This window comes from Chinchilla lanigera, unplaced genomic scaffold (genome assembly GCF_000276665.1).
Source record: "Chinchilla lanigera isolate Chin_1 unplaced genomic scaffold, ChiLan1.0 scaffold00046, whole genome shotgun sequence".
NCBI classification, from domain to species: Eukaryota; Metazoa; Chordata; class Mammalia; order Rodentia; family Chinchillidae; genus Chinchilla; species Chinchilla lanigera.
Window position 1 is genome coordinate 1,715,373 of NW_004955447.1, and position 17,852 is coordinate 1,733,224.

The window sequence follows — 17,852 nt, forward strand, 5'->3', positions numbered from 1 at the left end:
TTTCATATGGTAATTTCCTAATGTCAGCCCGAAGACAGGAGTTTCTCTTTAAACTCTACCTCAGCACAAGTTTAAGTGAAGCATTAACTTGTTTCAAAATAACTGCAGCCTTAAGTCAAGCTGAACACAGGGAGCTCAGCTTCAACAGAGTGAAGAGGAGGAGGACTCCAGGCTCCGCGAGGTGCCACACCGCAGGGACTGGGCTGCAGCTCTGGGACACCTTTCCTTGTAGCTAACATGGGTGTGGCAAGATCCTTGTAACTACAAGGTGTGTGAGGATGGATGTGAAGCTTACAGATTTTTACAGATACGGGTGCACAGGCAACGTATGCACGAACCTACTACTCATTTTCTGATGAGACACAGAGCACATAAATAAAAGCAATTGTCACCACCATACCATTTCCTACGGGCAGACTTACTTCAGCTCCGGGATGCAGTTCCTTTATGGGTTAAATCTGGATACTACAGTTTGTATGTTAAAAGGTATTTGTAAATACTAAACAAAGTCACAGGAAACTAGTACACTCCCCCAAAAATTACCGTCAGGCTCTGCATTACTTCCATCAACTCTCTGCAGCATCCTGGATGTCCCCTCTCTCTGTTGAGGCCCCACCTGAGAGGAAGATCTTCTCCCACGCACACGCCGCAGGCCGCAGCAGTGGGGAGCAGCTTACCTGGTCGGCACAGGGACCTCAGTCAGGGCCCCCAGCATGACAGCCTGCTGCAGCCGAACAAAGGCGATGAAAGGGGCATCCAGGAAGTCGACTTCCCCAACGAGAACGTTAGAAGCTTCTGCGTCACGTGGTAGCTTTTTCATGAACTTATTCTTCAACTGTATGGGAAAAGCCAAGAAAACACAATTGATTTCCAGAGAGGGGAACAAGAAGAGAAATCATGTGTATCAATCATAGAAGGCTCTCCGCAGGTGGCCACGTTTATGCCACATTTAAACAGAGTATCAAAGTAAGCATCTAGCTTTGCCTTGGATTAGAAAATTGAGGATGTCCTAATATAGTTTATATATAATGCATAATATAATTCCATGCACTGATTTACTGACTCATTCAGCAAAAGCTTATCAAGTGGCTACTCAGAGCCCAGCAATGATGTAAGCTGGAGAAATACAAGACATACAGGTTAGTTCCTTGCCTTGCCTGAGCCCATGATTTCACAGCAGGGGAATAAAACAGGATTTAAGGAGTGATAGGTAACAAGAGGAGAAACACAGCAGGTCACAGGGCACCCATCTTCACACATGGTAGTCAAGGAGGCCTCTGAGTAAACGCTCAGAAAGGGTGCTAGCCACGTGGGGAGCTGTGGAGAGCACCTTAGCAGAGAACAGTAAGTGCGGAGCTTCTGGACAGGATGGAGCCGCACACAGAGGAGTGAGGAGCAACAAGAAGTCAGTTGAGGCAGAAGCTGAAAGACCAAAAGAGAGGAAACGGCCAATGAAGCTGCAGGGGGAGGGGGAGCCAGGCCACAGTGCCTTCAAGACTGATTAAGGACTCAGAAGTCTGAGGTGGGAGATGCCTAGCAAAAGCAGTGGAAGGTGGCACAGCAAGACAGTTCAGGAGACAATACCACGTACCCAGTCCTCAAGGCTATGGGACAGGGACACAGTCCTCAGCACACGTGCAGAGAAAAGAGGTGAGATCTGTATCCCGCGCCACTCTGCCTCTCACAGGAGCAGGAGACCACATCAGCAGAGGACACTGGAAAGAGCAGCACAGACCGAAGAGGAAAACCAGGACTTCACAACTGTCAGGCCAAAAGGGTTTGAAAGGGAAAGTGTGACAACTAATCCAAGGCTGCTGCAGGTTCAAATAAGATGAGAAGTAGGAAGAGACGGCAACACTGGCAAGGCGGCAGTGCCTAGGGATCTGGACCGGGCTGGCACAGAGGACACCAGGGTGCACAGTAAACAAAGAAGTGGGGAAGTGAACACAGGGTGAGAAACACTGCAACCAAGCAGAGGGCAGAGATGGGAGGGCAGTGGATAACGGCACAAAATCGAGGATTTAAGCTACAACACTTTGGAGAAGGGGATGACCCCGTAGAAAGATTAACATTCCCCAAGAAATAAGCAACAATGGCTAAAGCCTCTCAGCCAATCCTGAGCTACTGGGAAGAGATGATGCCCACAGCACCGAGGAAGGATCAGCTTCAGGTGGGAAGCTGTGGGCTCTCTGGGTTCAAAGGTGGGGTGATGGGAGCGGTTGAGGATGTGGACGCTTGAGGGACATTCAAGCAAGCTGCCCGTGAGGAGCAGGAAGTACGGGGCTGAGACGGGTGGGTGTTAGGCAATTTTGTTGGAGTGAAGACTGCATAACACAGCCACTTTGAGGGCTTATCCCGTAGGCCTTATTCTTTCACGCAACTCAAGCTAAATATTTCAGTAATCATGGAAGGATAAAGAATCTTGCAAGACCATATTAAAACACAGATTTCTGGTATATACTTACCACCCAATATAAATGTCCCACCCATCAAGTCAAAAGTACAGGTTAGCTTACTATTTTCTGCATAGATCATTGCTAAGATGGGGAGTGGATGCATGACCGGATTCCTCCATTAATAAGAAGGTTATACCAACATTTCACTTTCAGCTTGCACTGAAGAGACCCCTAGCTCTCCATTACCCTCAGGAGCATGTTTGTAGGACTCTTTTATTTAGCCTTGTACTTCAAATAAAAAGAAAACTATCTGATGAAGAGCAAGAAAGTTAAGACTACGAATTTAGTGGAAGTCAGTAAATAAAGGCATGACCACTAAGTAGTATGGAATTTTCCAACACTTTTACCATTAATCCTCTGATAAATGCTAATATTTTAAAACTTCAGTTTTATTTCTCAGATATAAAAATAGTATCTAGAGGAAGGGTCTAAATTGTAAGTTGACAAAACTTTGTGATCACCTAATGAGTTACACAAAGGAAGATGTGGGGTATGGCCAGGTGGCCCAGACACATGCAAAATAACATTCCTCAAACTCTCTCCAGAGAGAGTCCTCCTCTCCCAGTGCAGAGCACTAAACTGTAACATCTGACTTTACTCCCTCTTCTGCTTTCCCTTCTCTCCAGCAGGCTCCTTGCTCCAGGCAGGCAAGTGATCTGACTATAATCCTCTTGTTTCACTTACTTCATTCTCATCCTCACTATCCTATCTTCTTCCATTTCCACCTTTTCTAAACATCCTTTAGAACTCAGTTTAAGATATCCTGCTGTCTCCACCCACTTCTTTGGGAACTTCAGAAGGGCTCAATTCTCAGTCACACCTTAAATCTTTTCCCCAAGTTTCTCAGGGTTAAAGCAGCTTATGCTGAATACGCAGAATATCTCAGTCAGTTATATACTTCCACCCAGTGTCTTACTAGTACTACCTTTACTGAGACTACTGTAACCACATCGGCAAGTCAGGAGTGCATCTTTATGGCTGAAGAACATAAACTAACTCCTATATGCTCTGAACAGCTGTAAAAGGTATGTTCTTTTAGTTTAGTGTATTTCAAACTTCATGGTATCTAGAGTTCTGAGAGAAACTAACACACCTTCTGCAGTAAAAGTGTTCAGTGGCTAAAGTGCCCCAGAACTCTGTCCTTGGATATACTGTTCCTATCTGCACTCTCTCTGGGGGTGACCTCATCAAGCCTCATGCCTTTAAATACCACCTACTGTACTGATGACTCACACATTTCTATTTGCAGCCAGAACCTCTGCCCTAAACTCTACACCTACAAGATCTCCACTTGGGTTTCTTATATACATTTCCAACTTCACATGTGTAAAATGAGCCTTTCTGAGGTACTCTGATGCCTACAGTCTTCCCTGTCTGGTGAATGACAGCCCTATTTTCTACTGTTCAGGTCAAAAACTTTGTTGTCATTGTCAACCCTTTTCTTTCTTCCATGCCATACATCCACCACATGAGCAGATTCTCTTGGATCTGCAGTCAAGAAGCATCCAGAGTCCAATTATTCCTCACCATGGTTGCGGCCACTACCGGGGTGCATGCCATGACCATTTTCTGGATCACAGCACTGGTTTCCCACTTGATCCCTGCCTTAGTCTATTCTCCAAAGCAGCCAGAGCAGGCAATCAGGAGTCAAATCATGTTCTTCCTCTACTTCAGCCCTCCATAACTGACACATCAATAGTGAAGCCAAGGTCTTTATTACAACCTGAATCCAACCTACAACCTACACTCTAAGCCCACTGCACCTCACTTCCTGACCTCAATGCCTCCGCTCTGCTGGTCTGCCCTGTGGCCACCACTCCAGCTGCCCGTCCTCCCTGTCATTCCCAGCACACCCACTTGGGTCCTTCACACTGCATCCTCTGGGGTTGTCTGTCTGTGTGGCCCCTTCCCTCACTTCTTCCACTCTTTATTTACACAGCTTTCTCAGCAGAGAAGGGGCAGGAGGGCTAAAATTCCAGCTCCTTTCCCCTCTGTTATGGTTGACCCATTGTGTCAACTTGAGGAGTCTAGAAGCTTGGCTAAGTGACTCAGCAATTTTACATCCTGGGGTGAAAAGGACATGCCCTTACCACTCTGGGATGTTGTTTATTGTGTCAATTTGAGAAGCTTAGAAGGTTAATTAAGTGACTTAACAGGGGGCCAGGGTCCTTACTTTGTATACATCCTGTGCCTGTCAAGAGGAGGGCATGGTAATTATGAGTGCCACATGCCCCCTGGGTGGGGGTAGCCTGCTTACATTACAAGGGAGGAAAAGAGGTTTGCCCCTCCTCTTGCTCTTGCTGCTTTTGCTGTCTTTTACCACCTTGAAGTGTTGTCCTTGTGCTCTGCCACCCTGCCGCCTTACAGCCAGCTGATTATGGACTCAAACCTCCACAAATTGTGAGCTAAATAAATCTTTCCTTCCTTAATTTTGGGTGTTAGGTATTTTGTCTCAATAATGAGAGAAAAGTAACCAAGACAGAATTTGGTACCAGAGAAGTAGGGGTCACTGCTGTGACTATACGTGACCATATGGTTTGAGAGCCTTTGGAAATGGTTTGTGAAAACTATTTGGAAAGGTTCAGAGATGTAGCCTGAAAGAGAGGCACTAGAATGCCTTTGGCTGTTCTGTATGGGAGATTCTGGTCAGAGCTCAGAGGACCAGACGGCTGATAGAAATCCTGCCAGTAAAGACCGGGTTCAGGAGGTTTCTGCTGGAAAGAAGGACTGCATTGGTTGCTGGACTCCAGATGATGTGTGTTATAGCTTGGCAGAAAGTTTGTCTGCATTTTGCTCGTGTCCAGAGACTTTGTCTAAAGGTGAGATTAAGGGCAGTGAACTGATTAATATGGCAGAACAAATCTGAAGGCAGTCAAACATTGAGGTAGTGGCATGGCTATTGTTGGGTCTTTTAGCCAGATTTATGTTAAGAATCAAGAGCAAAGAGCCCAGCAGGACAATTTAAAACACTGTGAGTCTGGCCAGAAAGAAAACTCCAATAAAGCTGTGGACAACAAAGATATAGCTGAAGTAATCTCCACTGCAGAGAGGGGACAGGAGAATATAAAAAAGATGGCCTGAGGACATCACAAGAAGGTGCAAGTCTCCAACCTTTGCAGTGTCAAACTGCCAAAGTCAAAGACTTTACTTTGAGAAGAAAGCTGCAGAGTGCCATGTTCTGGAATGGCAGTGGTGGCTGCACCAGATTCCACAATTCCAGTGGCATAGAGAATTTGTTCCTCAGAGTCAGGTTCAGAGTTCTCAGTGATTCAAGTGGTCAACTCCTATAGCCAAGAGAGAAGAAAGCCTGGCTACTGCTCCGGCTAGCAGCACACCTTGGCATCATCCACATGGTGTCAGTTTTAGGCACATGCAGAATGCAAGAGTTCTGAGGTTTAGAAGGCTTCCACCTAGATTTCAGAAGGCCTGGGAGGCCAGGCAGTGTGCCCCTGAGAGGGCAGTGGGTGAAGTTTTGTGTGTGAAGTTTTGAGTGTGAAGCGAAAGGTGCAGTAGAGACCTCAGAAGGCTGGAAAAGCTAGGAACATGGATTGTCTGAAGAAAGATGCAAAGAGAAAGCAAGGCAGGCCCAAGACAGAAGCCATGGAAGCTACAGTCACCAGAAGTGCCATAGGGGTGGAGTCACTCAAGCCCTTTGGAGCTCACAATGTGCCACAGATTGCCTCAGATGCTGGACATGGAGCTATAGGACTTAATGTTTTTTCTGCTGGATTTTGGATTTGCTTTGGTCTCAATCCTTTGTTTTCCCCTGTTTGTACCTTTTGGAAGGAAAATGTTTGTTTTGTGCCATTGAATATTGGAAGTGTTTAACTTTTCATTTGTATGGGGGCTTGCAAGTAGGAGTTTACCTTACATCTCAGAGATTTGGAAATTGGACTTACCAGCAATGCTGAAACTGTTAGGACTTTGGCAATTCTTACAGATGGACTAAATGCCTTTGGCATAAAGGGATGTGCATGAGTCTTCACAGGGCAAAATGTGTAGGATTCTAATGTAATATAATGTTGGTAGTCTCAATACTGGTTCTTAACGATTATTAAACCTGTATTATAATATTCAAGCTGTGAAATGACAAGGATAATGTCTTTATATCTAGAAACTGGTTTAAAAAATGTCTCTGGTTGCCAAGTTGACATGGGTGGATTGTTATGGTTGATACGTCAACTTGAGGCTCTAGAGGCTTGGCTAACTGACTCAGCAGTTCTACATCCTGGGGTGAGAAGGACACACCCTTTACTGCTCTGGGAGGTTGTTCATTGTGTCAATGTGAGACGTTTAGGAGGTCAACTAAGTGACCGAGGAGGGCCAGGGTCCTTACTTTGTATCATCCTGAGCCTGTGCAGGAGGAGGGCACAGAGATGATGTGAGTGCTACACGCCCCTGGGTGGGGGCAGCCTGCTTACAGTATAGGGGAAGAAAAGAGGCTTGCCTCCCCCTTTTTGCTCTTGTTGCTTTTTCTCTCTTCTGCCACCTTGAAGTGTTGCCCCTGTGCCCTGCCACCCTGCCTTGGAGTCAGCTGATTATGGACTGAAACTTCCACAAACTGTGAGCTAAATAAACCTTTCCTTCCTTAATTTTGGGCATTGGGTGTTTTGTCTCAGTAAGGAGAGAAAAGTAACCAAGATATCCTCATGGATATTTTTTAGTCCTCCTCTTGATTTTTTTTTTCTCCTCCTACCTAGTATCATCAAACATATCATATGTGTTAGTGGTCCTTGATATTATCTGCCTCCTCACTAGAATATACATTTGCTAGAGGTAGGAATAGCTATGTAATTTGTTCAGTGTTCTGTCCCTGCTATCTACAAATGTGTCTAAAAAGGATATCTCAATGAATTTGTTGTTGAATGAATGAGTGAATGCGTGAATGAATGAGGGTTATTTTTCTGCTCTTCCCAGTCAGTTTCCCTAACCTCCCTCTTACCATACGCGTTCTGTGCGTCTCACCCAGACCACAGAAGTAGGTGAAAGGCACAGATAGAGTCACTCTTTTAAACACCTCCTCTGAGAAAAGTGATTGCATAAAAGGGTGGATGCGTGACCCACAGAGACCCAATCATTTTGGAAAATTTGATATTTAGGTATGTAAAATTGAGCATTCTCCCTTTCACCTGAGATTGTTGCCCCCATACTGAAAGGGCCTGTCTCCCGCTGTCCACACTAGCAAAGAACGAGATCAGTCAGCACCCAAAGTGAAACCAGGAAAAACAGGAGAGAAAAGCAGGTGAAGCGAGAGGTGGCTGAGCTCCCAACCCTAGTCTCCGACAGCCCGCAGCTTAACTAAGAATTCTTATATAAGCCACCAAATCCCCTTTGGGAACTAAATCAATTTGAAGTGAGTTTCTGCCCAATGCAGAACACAGATACCAAAGTATGCTTGTCAGACAGATTTGGGGAACACAAAGAAAAAAAATAAAAAGCCTTCTATCCTGTAGACTTTCTCAGAGCCTTTAACATGCTTCTGTGCCTACGTTGCTGTATCTCCCACTTGGTGAAGAGGCACATTATGGCATAAAATCAGATTAGAAAATGCTGCACTGGATAGAAATTTTCTCATCTTTCATCTAATCTCTCAACTCCACTGTATTCACTTCAAAATGCATGGATGCCAATTATATTCAAGTTCTGGTTGTAGACTATGGAGAAAAAGACACATCCTATGCTCTTGAAATTTACAGTCTATTGGAGAAGAGGCAAATATAGAAATAGACATAGTGAAAGAAGAAACACAAATGCCATGAAACGCACCCTCTGCGACGGAGGTCACAGAACACAGCAACTGCACGGAGCGACAGGACTAGAGAGGGAGGCTCTCCTCTGAGTCAAGTTTTAAAATCTCCCCCATAATTCTGGCTTATCAAACATCAATTTGTGCACATCATCTTATTAAGGAACCCAATGGTATCTGCTCAAGGAATGAAGGAAATATGGGAACCATTTCTGAGATTACATAACTGTGTACAATAATAAAATACTCGGGAAAAATATTAATGATCAAAGAGACAGGTAAAGAACAGACTCAGGAATTACAAGCAGCAATAAAAGACAATGAAAACAAGGACAGACTCTAAGGCTTTCGAATCAGACTCAAAGTAACCCAATAATCATCTGGATTGCATCCCAAAGACAAAGTTTGATATTGCTTTTTTATAATCAGAAGTTGTTTCTCAAAAGGATACCCAGGCTAGACTGTGTGTAGGGTGAGCTACAAGAACACACTGGGTAAAGAAAAATCCTTTCACCAACTTCAGCTTCAGAAAAGTGGATTTTAAGCAGCTGCCTATGGAGCTAGAATCACTGAAACACTCTTTGGCTAGCTTAGCAATCTTTTGCACTTACTTTTGTTTCTGTTTTTGTTTATATCTTTAACAGGTATGACACAAGCTCTTTGAATCTATGTGTCACATTTCAGGTTCTTTTTATACGTTCTCCCTTGCACAGAAAGGCCTCGCAGTAATGACTTAGAAGCATACAGCTTGTGCTCTGCCACGGCTGTCTTGTAATTTCTTAACCTCCCTTACTTTCTGAACCCAGTGATCACAGCATTAGCATGCCAAGAGACTAGAAGTTTGAATAGATGAAGCAGAACAAATGAAATTATTGTAAAAGAGGTAGCTTACTTTGGATGACAATTCTATCTGATGATGAGAAAGTTATTCATACTCAAGTGATGTGAATATATATAGCTAATTTAAAAAGTCAATCTTCTACTCTCCATTTGGGTCTCAGATCCTCCCACCCTGCTCTATGAAAGCAGTTTGCATATTTTAGGCGTTTACATTCAGGACCCATCACAGTGTGACTGCTAAACAATCTTAACCAGCCACTCCAGCCTCTTGATTAATATTCTGATGTCCTGGCTCTCTACCACCCCCTCAGACAGCGCTGCCTAGTACATAGGTCCAAGCAATCATATTCCACTGATACTAGGCAAGTATTTAGATTCTTTCTCCTTTATTCTGCCATTATTACCACATTTAAAAAATTGCATGTAAGTCAGGCATGGTGGTGCACACCTGTAATCCCAGCACTTGGGAGGCTGAGGCAGGAGGATCATTCTGAGTTGGAGGCCAGCCTGGACTACAAAGTGAGCTCAAGGCCAGCCTAAACTGCGTAGTGAGACCCTGCCTCAAAAAGACAAAAAAAAATTGCATGGATAGTATTAAGTACTATTTCTAAGCAAACGCACATAAGCTTTGTCCTTTGAATCTGACTTAAGCATATGATCCTGTTATCCTATTCAATGTACTTACTGTAAGTGATATTTAAATGTTATCTAAATGAGTATATTTTCTCATTTTCATGAGGTTTGCATCTGCAGCTGCCTCCCTTCTTTACATCTCTTTTCCCCTCTACGAGAGTAAACTTCTAATCTCTACTTACTCCCAATTCACCCTGCCTCCTGTCCATATGCTAACATCCACCTCTTCTCCTGGACAAAAAAGTTATTCTTGAAGTTCTTGATATTCCTTCCTCAATTTATTGATGTTCTTTTGTTCCTCTTTTCTTCTTTTTAGCTTATTTTTCGTTGTTCCTTTGGGGGTTGTCAGCTCTTCTTTCCCAAACAAAGTCATGTGGCAGGTCAAAGTCACCGTAAGCCAGGCCTAGCAATATGCCCAGGAGTCTGTTTGTCTTATTACCCTGAAATAATTGTTACATGTATCTCCTCATCCTCAAAAGTGTCTTGGTCTAAAAGGGAAGTTAATATAGTCCCCCTACAGGTGAATCTCACTGAGATGGAGCCTACGCAGAACCTAGTATACAGTGTCAGAAAAACAGAAACTAAAATTCAAAGAATGCAAAAGCCTAGGTCAAAGAGCATTTTAGTAGATTTATGTCTTTGATTTATGTCATGTTCTTTGCGCAGACAATAATGTTAACTGTTCAGGTGGGAAGTAATGTCCTGTCACCTTATTACGTTTGTGCCTCAGCCCTTTTACTTTCTCTACATTCAGCAATAACAACCAGACTGATGAATTCATTGTTATATATTTAATGGGGCTTATTGTCTAATGGGAGAGTGGTGGTAGTTAGTTGATTTCTCTTACAGCATGACAGCTGAATGGGAGAGAAACATGACATGTTCATCCATGTGGCTGGTCCAGAGACTCAATTTGTTTTATAGGCTCAATTATATTTCTATATCAGAATAATTCTCTGAGTCTATGAATCTCAGGACTTATATTCTGCATGGCTGGATGTAGGCGGGAGGCTCTATATTTGGTCAATACAAAAGGACTAAAACCCAGCTCCCCATCTGCTCAGTTCCTCATCCAGTATTTAGCAGGCCTGCCCTAGCATCAATGGAGCTAAAAGCAAAATAAATAATCCATTAAGAAAGACAACATCATTCACAGCATCAAATTATCTCTACTCCGTATATATTACATCCGAAATTCAATCAGAAATTACCAAGCATATTAGTAGGCAAGATAAAATGATTTGAACTTAAGGAAAGAAAACAGATGGAAATTAGAAATAATAAAGGAGAGCTACACATTGAAGTTATCAGACATAGAGGTTGAGGTAACTTCATAAAAATTTTTAAATACTGACTGTAAGATATAGAATTTCAGTAGTTTGGATATAAAATAGTTGTCTTAGAGACTGAAATATGATTAACAAATTGTTACAGTTGATATTACTCATAACCTGAAACATTGCATATTAAAACTGTGGAATACAGCCAACCACGTGCATTCAGCAAAATTTATAGCCCTATCTGCAAACTCTACAAAAGGAAGAAAGCTAAAGTTTAATGGTCTAAATATACACATCAAGAAAAAAGAATAAAGCAGCAAATGCAACCCAAAGAAGGCAGAATAAAGGAAATAATAAAATGAAGGTAAACTAATGAAACAGAAAACAATATACAATGGTTGTCATGTTCTATGTCTCAGTCTGAGTGACAGTTTCACAGTACTGGTTCACATGTGCTTCTATAATAAAATGCCTGAGCCTGAGTAATTTACAAAAAACAGAAATTTAACATAGCTCTGGAAGCTAGGAAGCCCAGGGTCAAAGCACCTGCGTCTGGTGAGGGCTGCTGTCTGCTTTGAAGACTGAACTTTGAATGGTGCATGCTGGAGGGTGCCTATAGACAGCAAAACGGACAAGGAGCAGCTAATCTCACTCAAAAGGGAGGAGCTGTCATGACTGGATCACTTTCCAAATCCACAACTCCCAACCCTATTCCATAGCAGATTCAAACCATACCAGGTGTGTTCACAGCACAAAAATCATTAAGTACACCTAGGCCCTGTCCACGCATACGTGCACACACACATAAACATTTAATATGATACAAAGAAAGGTAGAGTTACAATTAGCTTCCAACAGGGCTGAGATGAAGTTGGCCATCAAATATTGACTTCTGCAAACTAATCTCAGGAAGAATTTTGAAACAGATTTGAACTATCAAGAACTTAATCTACTAAGAACTCTGTTGGAAGCACATCTACAGAAACAAACTGTGGGACTTGGGGATTCAGGTTACTGGAGACGTTGCCTAGAGCTGGCTTCCATGGTTAGTTAAAACCTGTCTTTTTTCTATCATCCTCCCCACAATTCCAGTGTCCTTCCTATTGTATGGCTAGGAGAGAAGAGGGATAATTCAAACTCATCAAATTCTCAGACACAACCTACACCATCTCTGCCCCAGGTATTGGAGCAGTAAGTCTCACTGAAACCTATCTTCTGGCCTTTCTTTATAGAGAAAAAAGAAGATTCATGATCCAAGTTTGGGTTCCAACTACAAAGCTCAGATCCAGTATGAACTTGTTTTGCTTCTAACCTTCTTAAAGCTATCACAAAGGGTCAGGCCCAGCGATATGCCCAGAAGCCTGTTTGCCTTATTACTCCAAAATAATTGTTAGCTGTATCTCTTCATTTTCACAAGTATCTTGGTCTAAAAGTAAAGTTAATATAGTTCCCCTACAAGCAAACATACAGTGTCAGAAAAAATTACATGCTAGAGAAACTAAAATTCAAAGAACGCAAAAGCCTAGGTCAAGGAGCCTTTTAGTAGAAGATTTATGGCCTCTGAATATGCCATTTATCATTTTCTCTATGCAAACAATAATAGTAACAGTAATATTAACTCACTGACCAGAATTCCACTTTGGGGTGTGAGGAGCAACAGTCAGTAGCAACAGCTCCTTGGCACTGTTTCCCAGTGTACCCATTACCCTGATGGCCTTCTAGCAGAGTTCTGGGCTGCGGGAAGGGCTAGGTTCTCAACAGCCTAAACAAATACAACTTTACACATGCCCCAGCCTTCTGTTCCTACGCCTAATCTCTTTGCTGTAAAGTACATGGTTATCTACCTAGGAAACAGACCAAGGCAAAGAATCGCTATTCTCTTGACTTAGCAAGTATTGCCCTCTACTCTAAGACCATATAAAAATTATATTAAAACTTTTCTGTTAAATTGGGATGTTCTTTATTTATTCATTAAACTAATTGTTGGAATAGGACTTTTTGGTATGATAAAGAAAACTACTGGAAAACTACTAACAATATGTTTTGCATTGTTGTTATGGAAGCTCTAATCCCTTAGGTTATCTTCAAGCTGTGATTTAGAAAATGTTTTCAAATGGCTAAATTTACATACCATTGGCCTAATGTCTAAGAACCCTAAAAAGAGCTGTTGCTCTTTTCAAGTAATGATAGTCCATAAAATCAAGTAATGATAACCCACAGAATCCAAAACTTTGACATAGTATTATTGATGTTTAACACTGACAATGTGGTCTGAGATTACCAAAATGTATAAACAAAACAAAATGCTCTGTGGCCATCCTTATACTTTTTGAACACTCTTCTACTTCTGTTTTTTCATTTTTACAAAATACAACTTCAAAGTGAAAACAGTCCCCTGAGGACAAAATTTTGATTTTACATTTCCTTCCAAATTTAGACATCTCACCACCATTAATGCAAATGAGTCTGCAAAGCAGCATGTTTAGAAATGGATATTAAACTAAATATAACATTAAGTATAATTCATTAGTTCTGATTTCCTAAACAGAATGAAATCAAGTAATGAACTAGTTTAGAAGTCAACTTGTCAAAATCTGTAAGCCACATTTTGTGTCTCATGTTATTAAAATGTTGTCAAATATTAATATTTATAATTTTTAAATATTTCACATGTGCTAATTTAATTAAATTCTTACAGCTAGCTTTTGAAAAAATGTATTAGTAAATTCTACATATAAGGAAAACAAAGACTCATAAAGTTTAAGAGTCTTCACCAAAAGCACAGCTAAATAGCTAAGCCAGTACCAAACCCAGATCCGTGAGTGCCCCATCCACCTCACGGCACCATGCAACCCTTACACATCTGATGGAAGAATTTCACCCCCTCAGGAATAGAAGCTCTTGTCGTGAAATCTTTGAGCTTTCCATCCAGTAAACCGGAGTTAAGCATCCACACTGGTTTAGAGTCTGTACAGGTAACCTTCAAAAATTATAATGAGCACACTTTAAAATGTTGGGGCTGGGGGTTTAGCTCAGCGGCAAAAGCGCCTGCCTGGCAAGCGCAAGGTCGTGAGTTCGGTTCCCGGTACCGGAGAAAAACCAAAAAAAAAAAAAAAAAAAAAATGTTAATAGTATTTAACCATGTAAAAAATAAATAGATGAGAGAGACAGCACAGAAAGGAGAATACCAAAATACAGATGTCACTTGAAAAAAGACTTAAAAAAAAAAAAAGAACCAAGGTGCAACCTGGGTTAGATGATTTTTCTAGAAGCTCTGTCCTTTCATGTCATGAAACTCCACTGTGTACAAACACAGGTCTCCCGCTCAGTGCCCCAAGGCAGGAGACCTAAAGCACCTAATATTCCACCTGCCGGGAAAGCCCTTCTCTGCAAACTCCATACTATCCTCCCCTTAGAGGCCCCTGTGCCTCCACAGGGCAGCTGGGCCTCATGGGAAGGGCAAGTCTCACCCTGGGTTCCCACCTTCCCTAGCCTGACTCTGTAATAGTACTCAGCATAATGCTTTCACTGCTTGTCCTCCCTGTGACTCTCCCTTGACTGTGAGTACTTTAAAGAGGTTTCTAAAGTACGCTACAAAAAGAAACCACATTATTATTCAACCGTGTTTCCCTAAAACCTTATAAAGTCATAGCCTTGAACGTTCAGTAAACGTTTAACACAGGAAGTCACGTGATCACATCTGCGTTGTGGCATCATTATAATATGGACAAAGACATGTAAGACCTGGGCTGGGGATGCAACTCAATGGTACAGCACTTGCCTAGCATGAAAGAGGTTCTGGGTTAAACTGGAGAGAGAGAGAGAGAGGGAGAAAGGGAGGGAGGCAGAGGCAGAGGCAGAGGCAGAGACACAGAGAGAGACAAAGAGACAAGAGAGACAGAAGTTTCAGGAAAGTGCTCCATTTGGTAGTAGTAGTCTCAGATACTCAAAGAAGAGGCTTTTCTGGTTCTAACATGCATAACTAAACACTAGTACCATCCACTGTTTAACGGAAGTCCCTGTAAAGTCCTCAGAAGTGCTACCCCTCATTGGAGGTTCATGAGACAGCTTCTGAAAGGGAGTAGCACAGGGATTAGCTGCCCACCGAAGTCCTTCTTCATTTACAGTTTTGAAACTTGCATTAGTAACACTGAATTCTAAAGGGACCATTGCTATCAAGAGGCACGAAGGCCAGGATAGATAAGTCAACATTAAAAAAGCAACATCTTTTTTATATGCTAACAAGGAAGTAGCTGAGAAAGAAATCAGGAAAATAATTCCATTCACAATAGCTTCAAAAACGAAATACCCAGGGATCAACCTAACCAAGGAGGTAAAAGACTTGTATGACCAAAATTTCAGAACACTGAAGAAACAATACTAAAGACACCAGAAGATGGAAAGACCTGCCATGTTCACAGACAGGTAGAACTAATTATCAAACATGATCTACAGATTCATGTAATCTGTCAAAATTCCAAAGATTCTTCACAGAACTAGAAAAAAACAATTCTAAATTTCATATGGAAACACAAAAGACTCAGAATGGCCAAAGCAATCCTAAACCAAAAGGCTAGAGCCACCATAATATCCAATTTCAAATTATTCTATTAACTATAGTACCAAAACTATGGTACTGGTATCAACAGTAAAACACAGACGAATAGAATAGAACAGAGGACACAGAAACAAATCTAGGCCATTACAGCCAGCTGATTTTGTTACAAAGGGGCAAAAATATATGGTGGAGAATGGCGGTAGGAAACATTACTTATATGTAGAAGACAGGAACGAGATCTCTGTCATCTTGGGGAGTGGTTGCATGTACATGTTACAGCTTGGTTTTTTTTAACCCCTTTTCCTTCTCTCCCCTTCTCTCTCCTCCTCTCATTCCCCAATCACCTTTTTTGTAGCTGTTGATACTATTTCTTTTAGCACATGTTATGGCGTATAATGTTTACATTGATCGGCGTTATTAGGTTCCTTTGTATGGCATATCTTTACTCCTCTTATTTTTCCTTCCCCGCCCCTTTCCCCCTCTTCTTGTTCCCTTGGACCATTTCTCTATTGGATGGATCCATCCCCTTGTTCCTCTCTATCCATCTTTTTTCATTTTGTTTGTTTATCCTTTGCCTCACCCAAATGAGGGATACCACACAGTACTCAAGCTTGTGTGTCTGATTTATTTCACTCAACATTACACTTTCCAGGTGCATCCACTTTCCTACAAATGCCTCAAGTTTGTCATTCTTTATACCCAAATAGTATTCCATTAAATACACATACCACATTTTGTTTATTCAATCATCTGTTGATGGTATACAGGCTGCTTCCAGGATTTAGCTATTACAAACTGTGCTACTATAAACATTGCTATGAAAGTATTGCTGTAATATGATGACTTTAGCTCTTTGGGGACGATGTCTAGCAAGGGGATAGCTGGGCCATATGCAATTTCTAGTTTTAATTCTTTGCGAAATCTCCACACTGATTTCCATAATGGTTGTACTAGTTTGCATTCCACCAATAACGCAGGGAAGTTCCTTTTTCACCACAGCCACACAGCATTTGTTTGATTCCTAATGATTGCCATTCTTCCCAGACAAAGATGGAATCTTAGTGTTGTTTTAATTTGCATTTCTCTAATGGCCAGAGATGTTGAGCATTGTTTTCATATATTTGCTGGCCATTTATATTTCTTCCTCTGTGAAGTGTCTGTTCATTTTTTGACTGGATCTTTAATTTAGGTGGTTTAATTTTTTTGAGTTCTTTGTATATTCTAGATATTAGTTCTCTGTCTGAGGAGTAGCTGGCAAAATTTTTCCCCATTCTGTAAGTTGTCTCTTCACTCTATTGAATGAATCTTTCGTTGTACAGAAGCTTTTTGGTTGGATATAATCCCATTTGTTGATTCTTGCTATTTCCTGTGACTGACATTCTGTTTAGAAGAATTATTTCCTACTACTATGCCTTCAAGTGTTTTACCTGTTTTGTCTTACAGAAGGTTTAATGTTTCTGTTTTAATGTTTAGACCATTTTGATTTTGATTTAGCGTATGATGAGAGATAAGGGTCTAGAGTCATTTTTCAACAAATGGGTAACCAGTTTTCCCAATACAACTTGTCGAAGAGACTGTCTTTCCTCCAACATATGCTTTTGGACCCTTTGTCAAAGTCCAAATAGTAGAATACGTTTGGGGAGGTTTCTGTATCCTCAGTTCTGTTCCATTTATCCACATGTCTGTTTTTGTTCCAGGACTATACTGTTTTTATCACTACTACTTTGCAGTATATCTTGAAGTCTGATATTGCTATGCCACCTGCTATGTTCTTATTGCCCAAAACTACTTTCGGTACTCGAGGTCTCTTTTGGTTCCATGTGAATTTTAGGATTGTCTCTAGATATGTAAAGTATAGTGCTGGTATTTTGATTGGGACTGCATGGAATCTGTGTAGCAGTTTTGGAGGTATGACCATTTTGATAATATTCATTCTGCCTAACCAGGAGTAAGGACACCTTTCCATTTTCTGATGGAATTTTCAATCTCCTTCTTGAGAGTACTACAGTTTTCTTTTTAAAGGTCTTTCACTGCTTTGAAATCCACCGTTTTGTAAAATTATAAGCACTAACAAAAAAGGGTACAAAGGCTTTCAATAGCAATTTGAAATGATTAATAATAATAATGATGACTAACATTTTCTAATCAATGCTATCTGGCCAAACACTGGACCTTGCGTGCGTCACTGTATTAAATTTTCACCACATTCCTATAACCAAATAATCACTTCTGTTTCCATTGATCCATGCAGGAAGTAAGACTTAGGCTATCTAACTTGACTAAGACCATGAAATTAGGAAGAGTAGAACAAGGACTGAAACCAAAGACTGTCTCCACAG

At 41.4% G+C, this 17,852-nt stretch overlaps 1 protein-coding gene across 4 annotated transcripts in view; it reads right to left on the minus strand.

Moving 5' to 3' along the window:
* Positions 1-17,852, minus strand: part of Slc4a4 (solute carrier family 4 (sodium bicarbonate cotransporter), member 4) — a 300,806-nt gene that overhangs the window by 115,387 nt on the left and 167,567 nt on the right. For all 4 annotated transcript variants that reach the window (XM_013518567.1, XM_005392771.2, XM_005392772.2 and 1 more), the window contains exon 8: positions 678-835. In XM_013518567.1, coding sequence (XP_013374021.1) covers positions 678-835 — 158 coding nt within the window. The remainder of the gene's footprint in view (positions 1-677; positions 836-17,852) is intronic.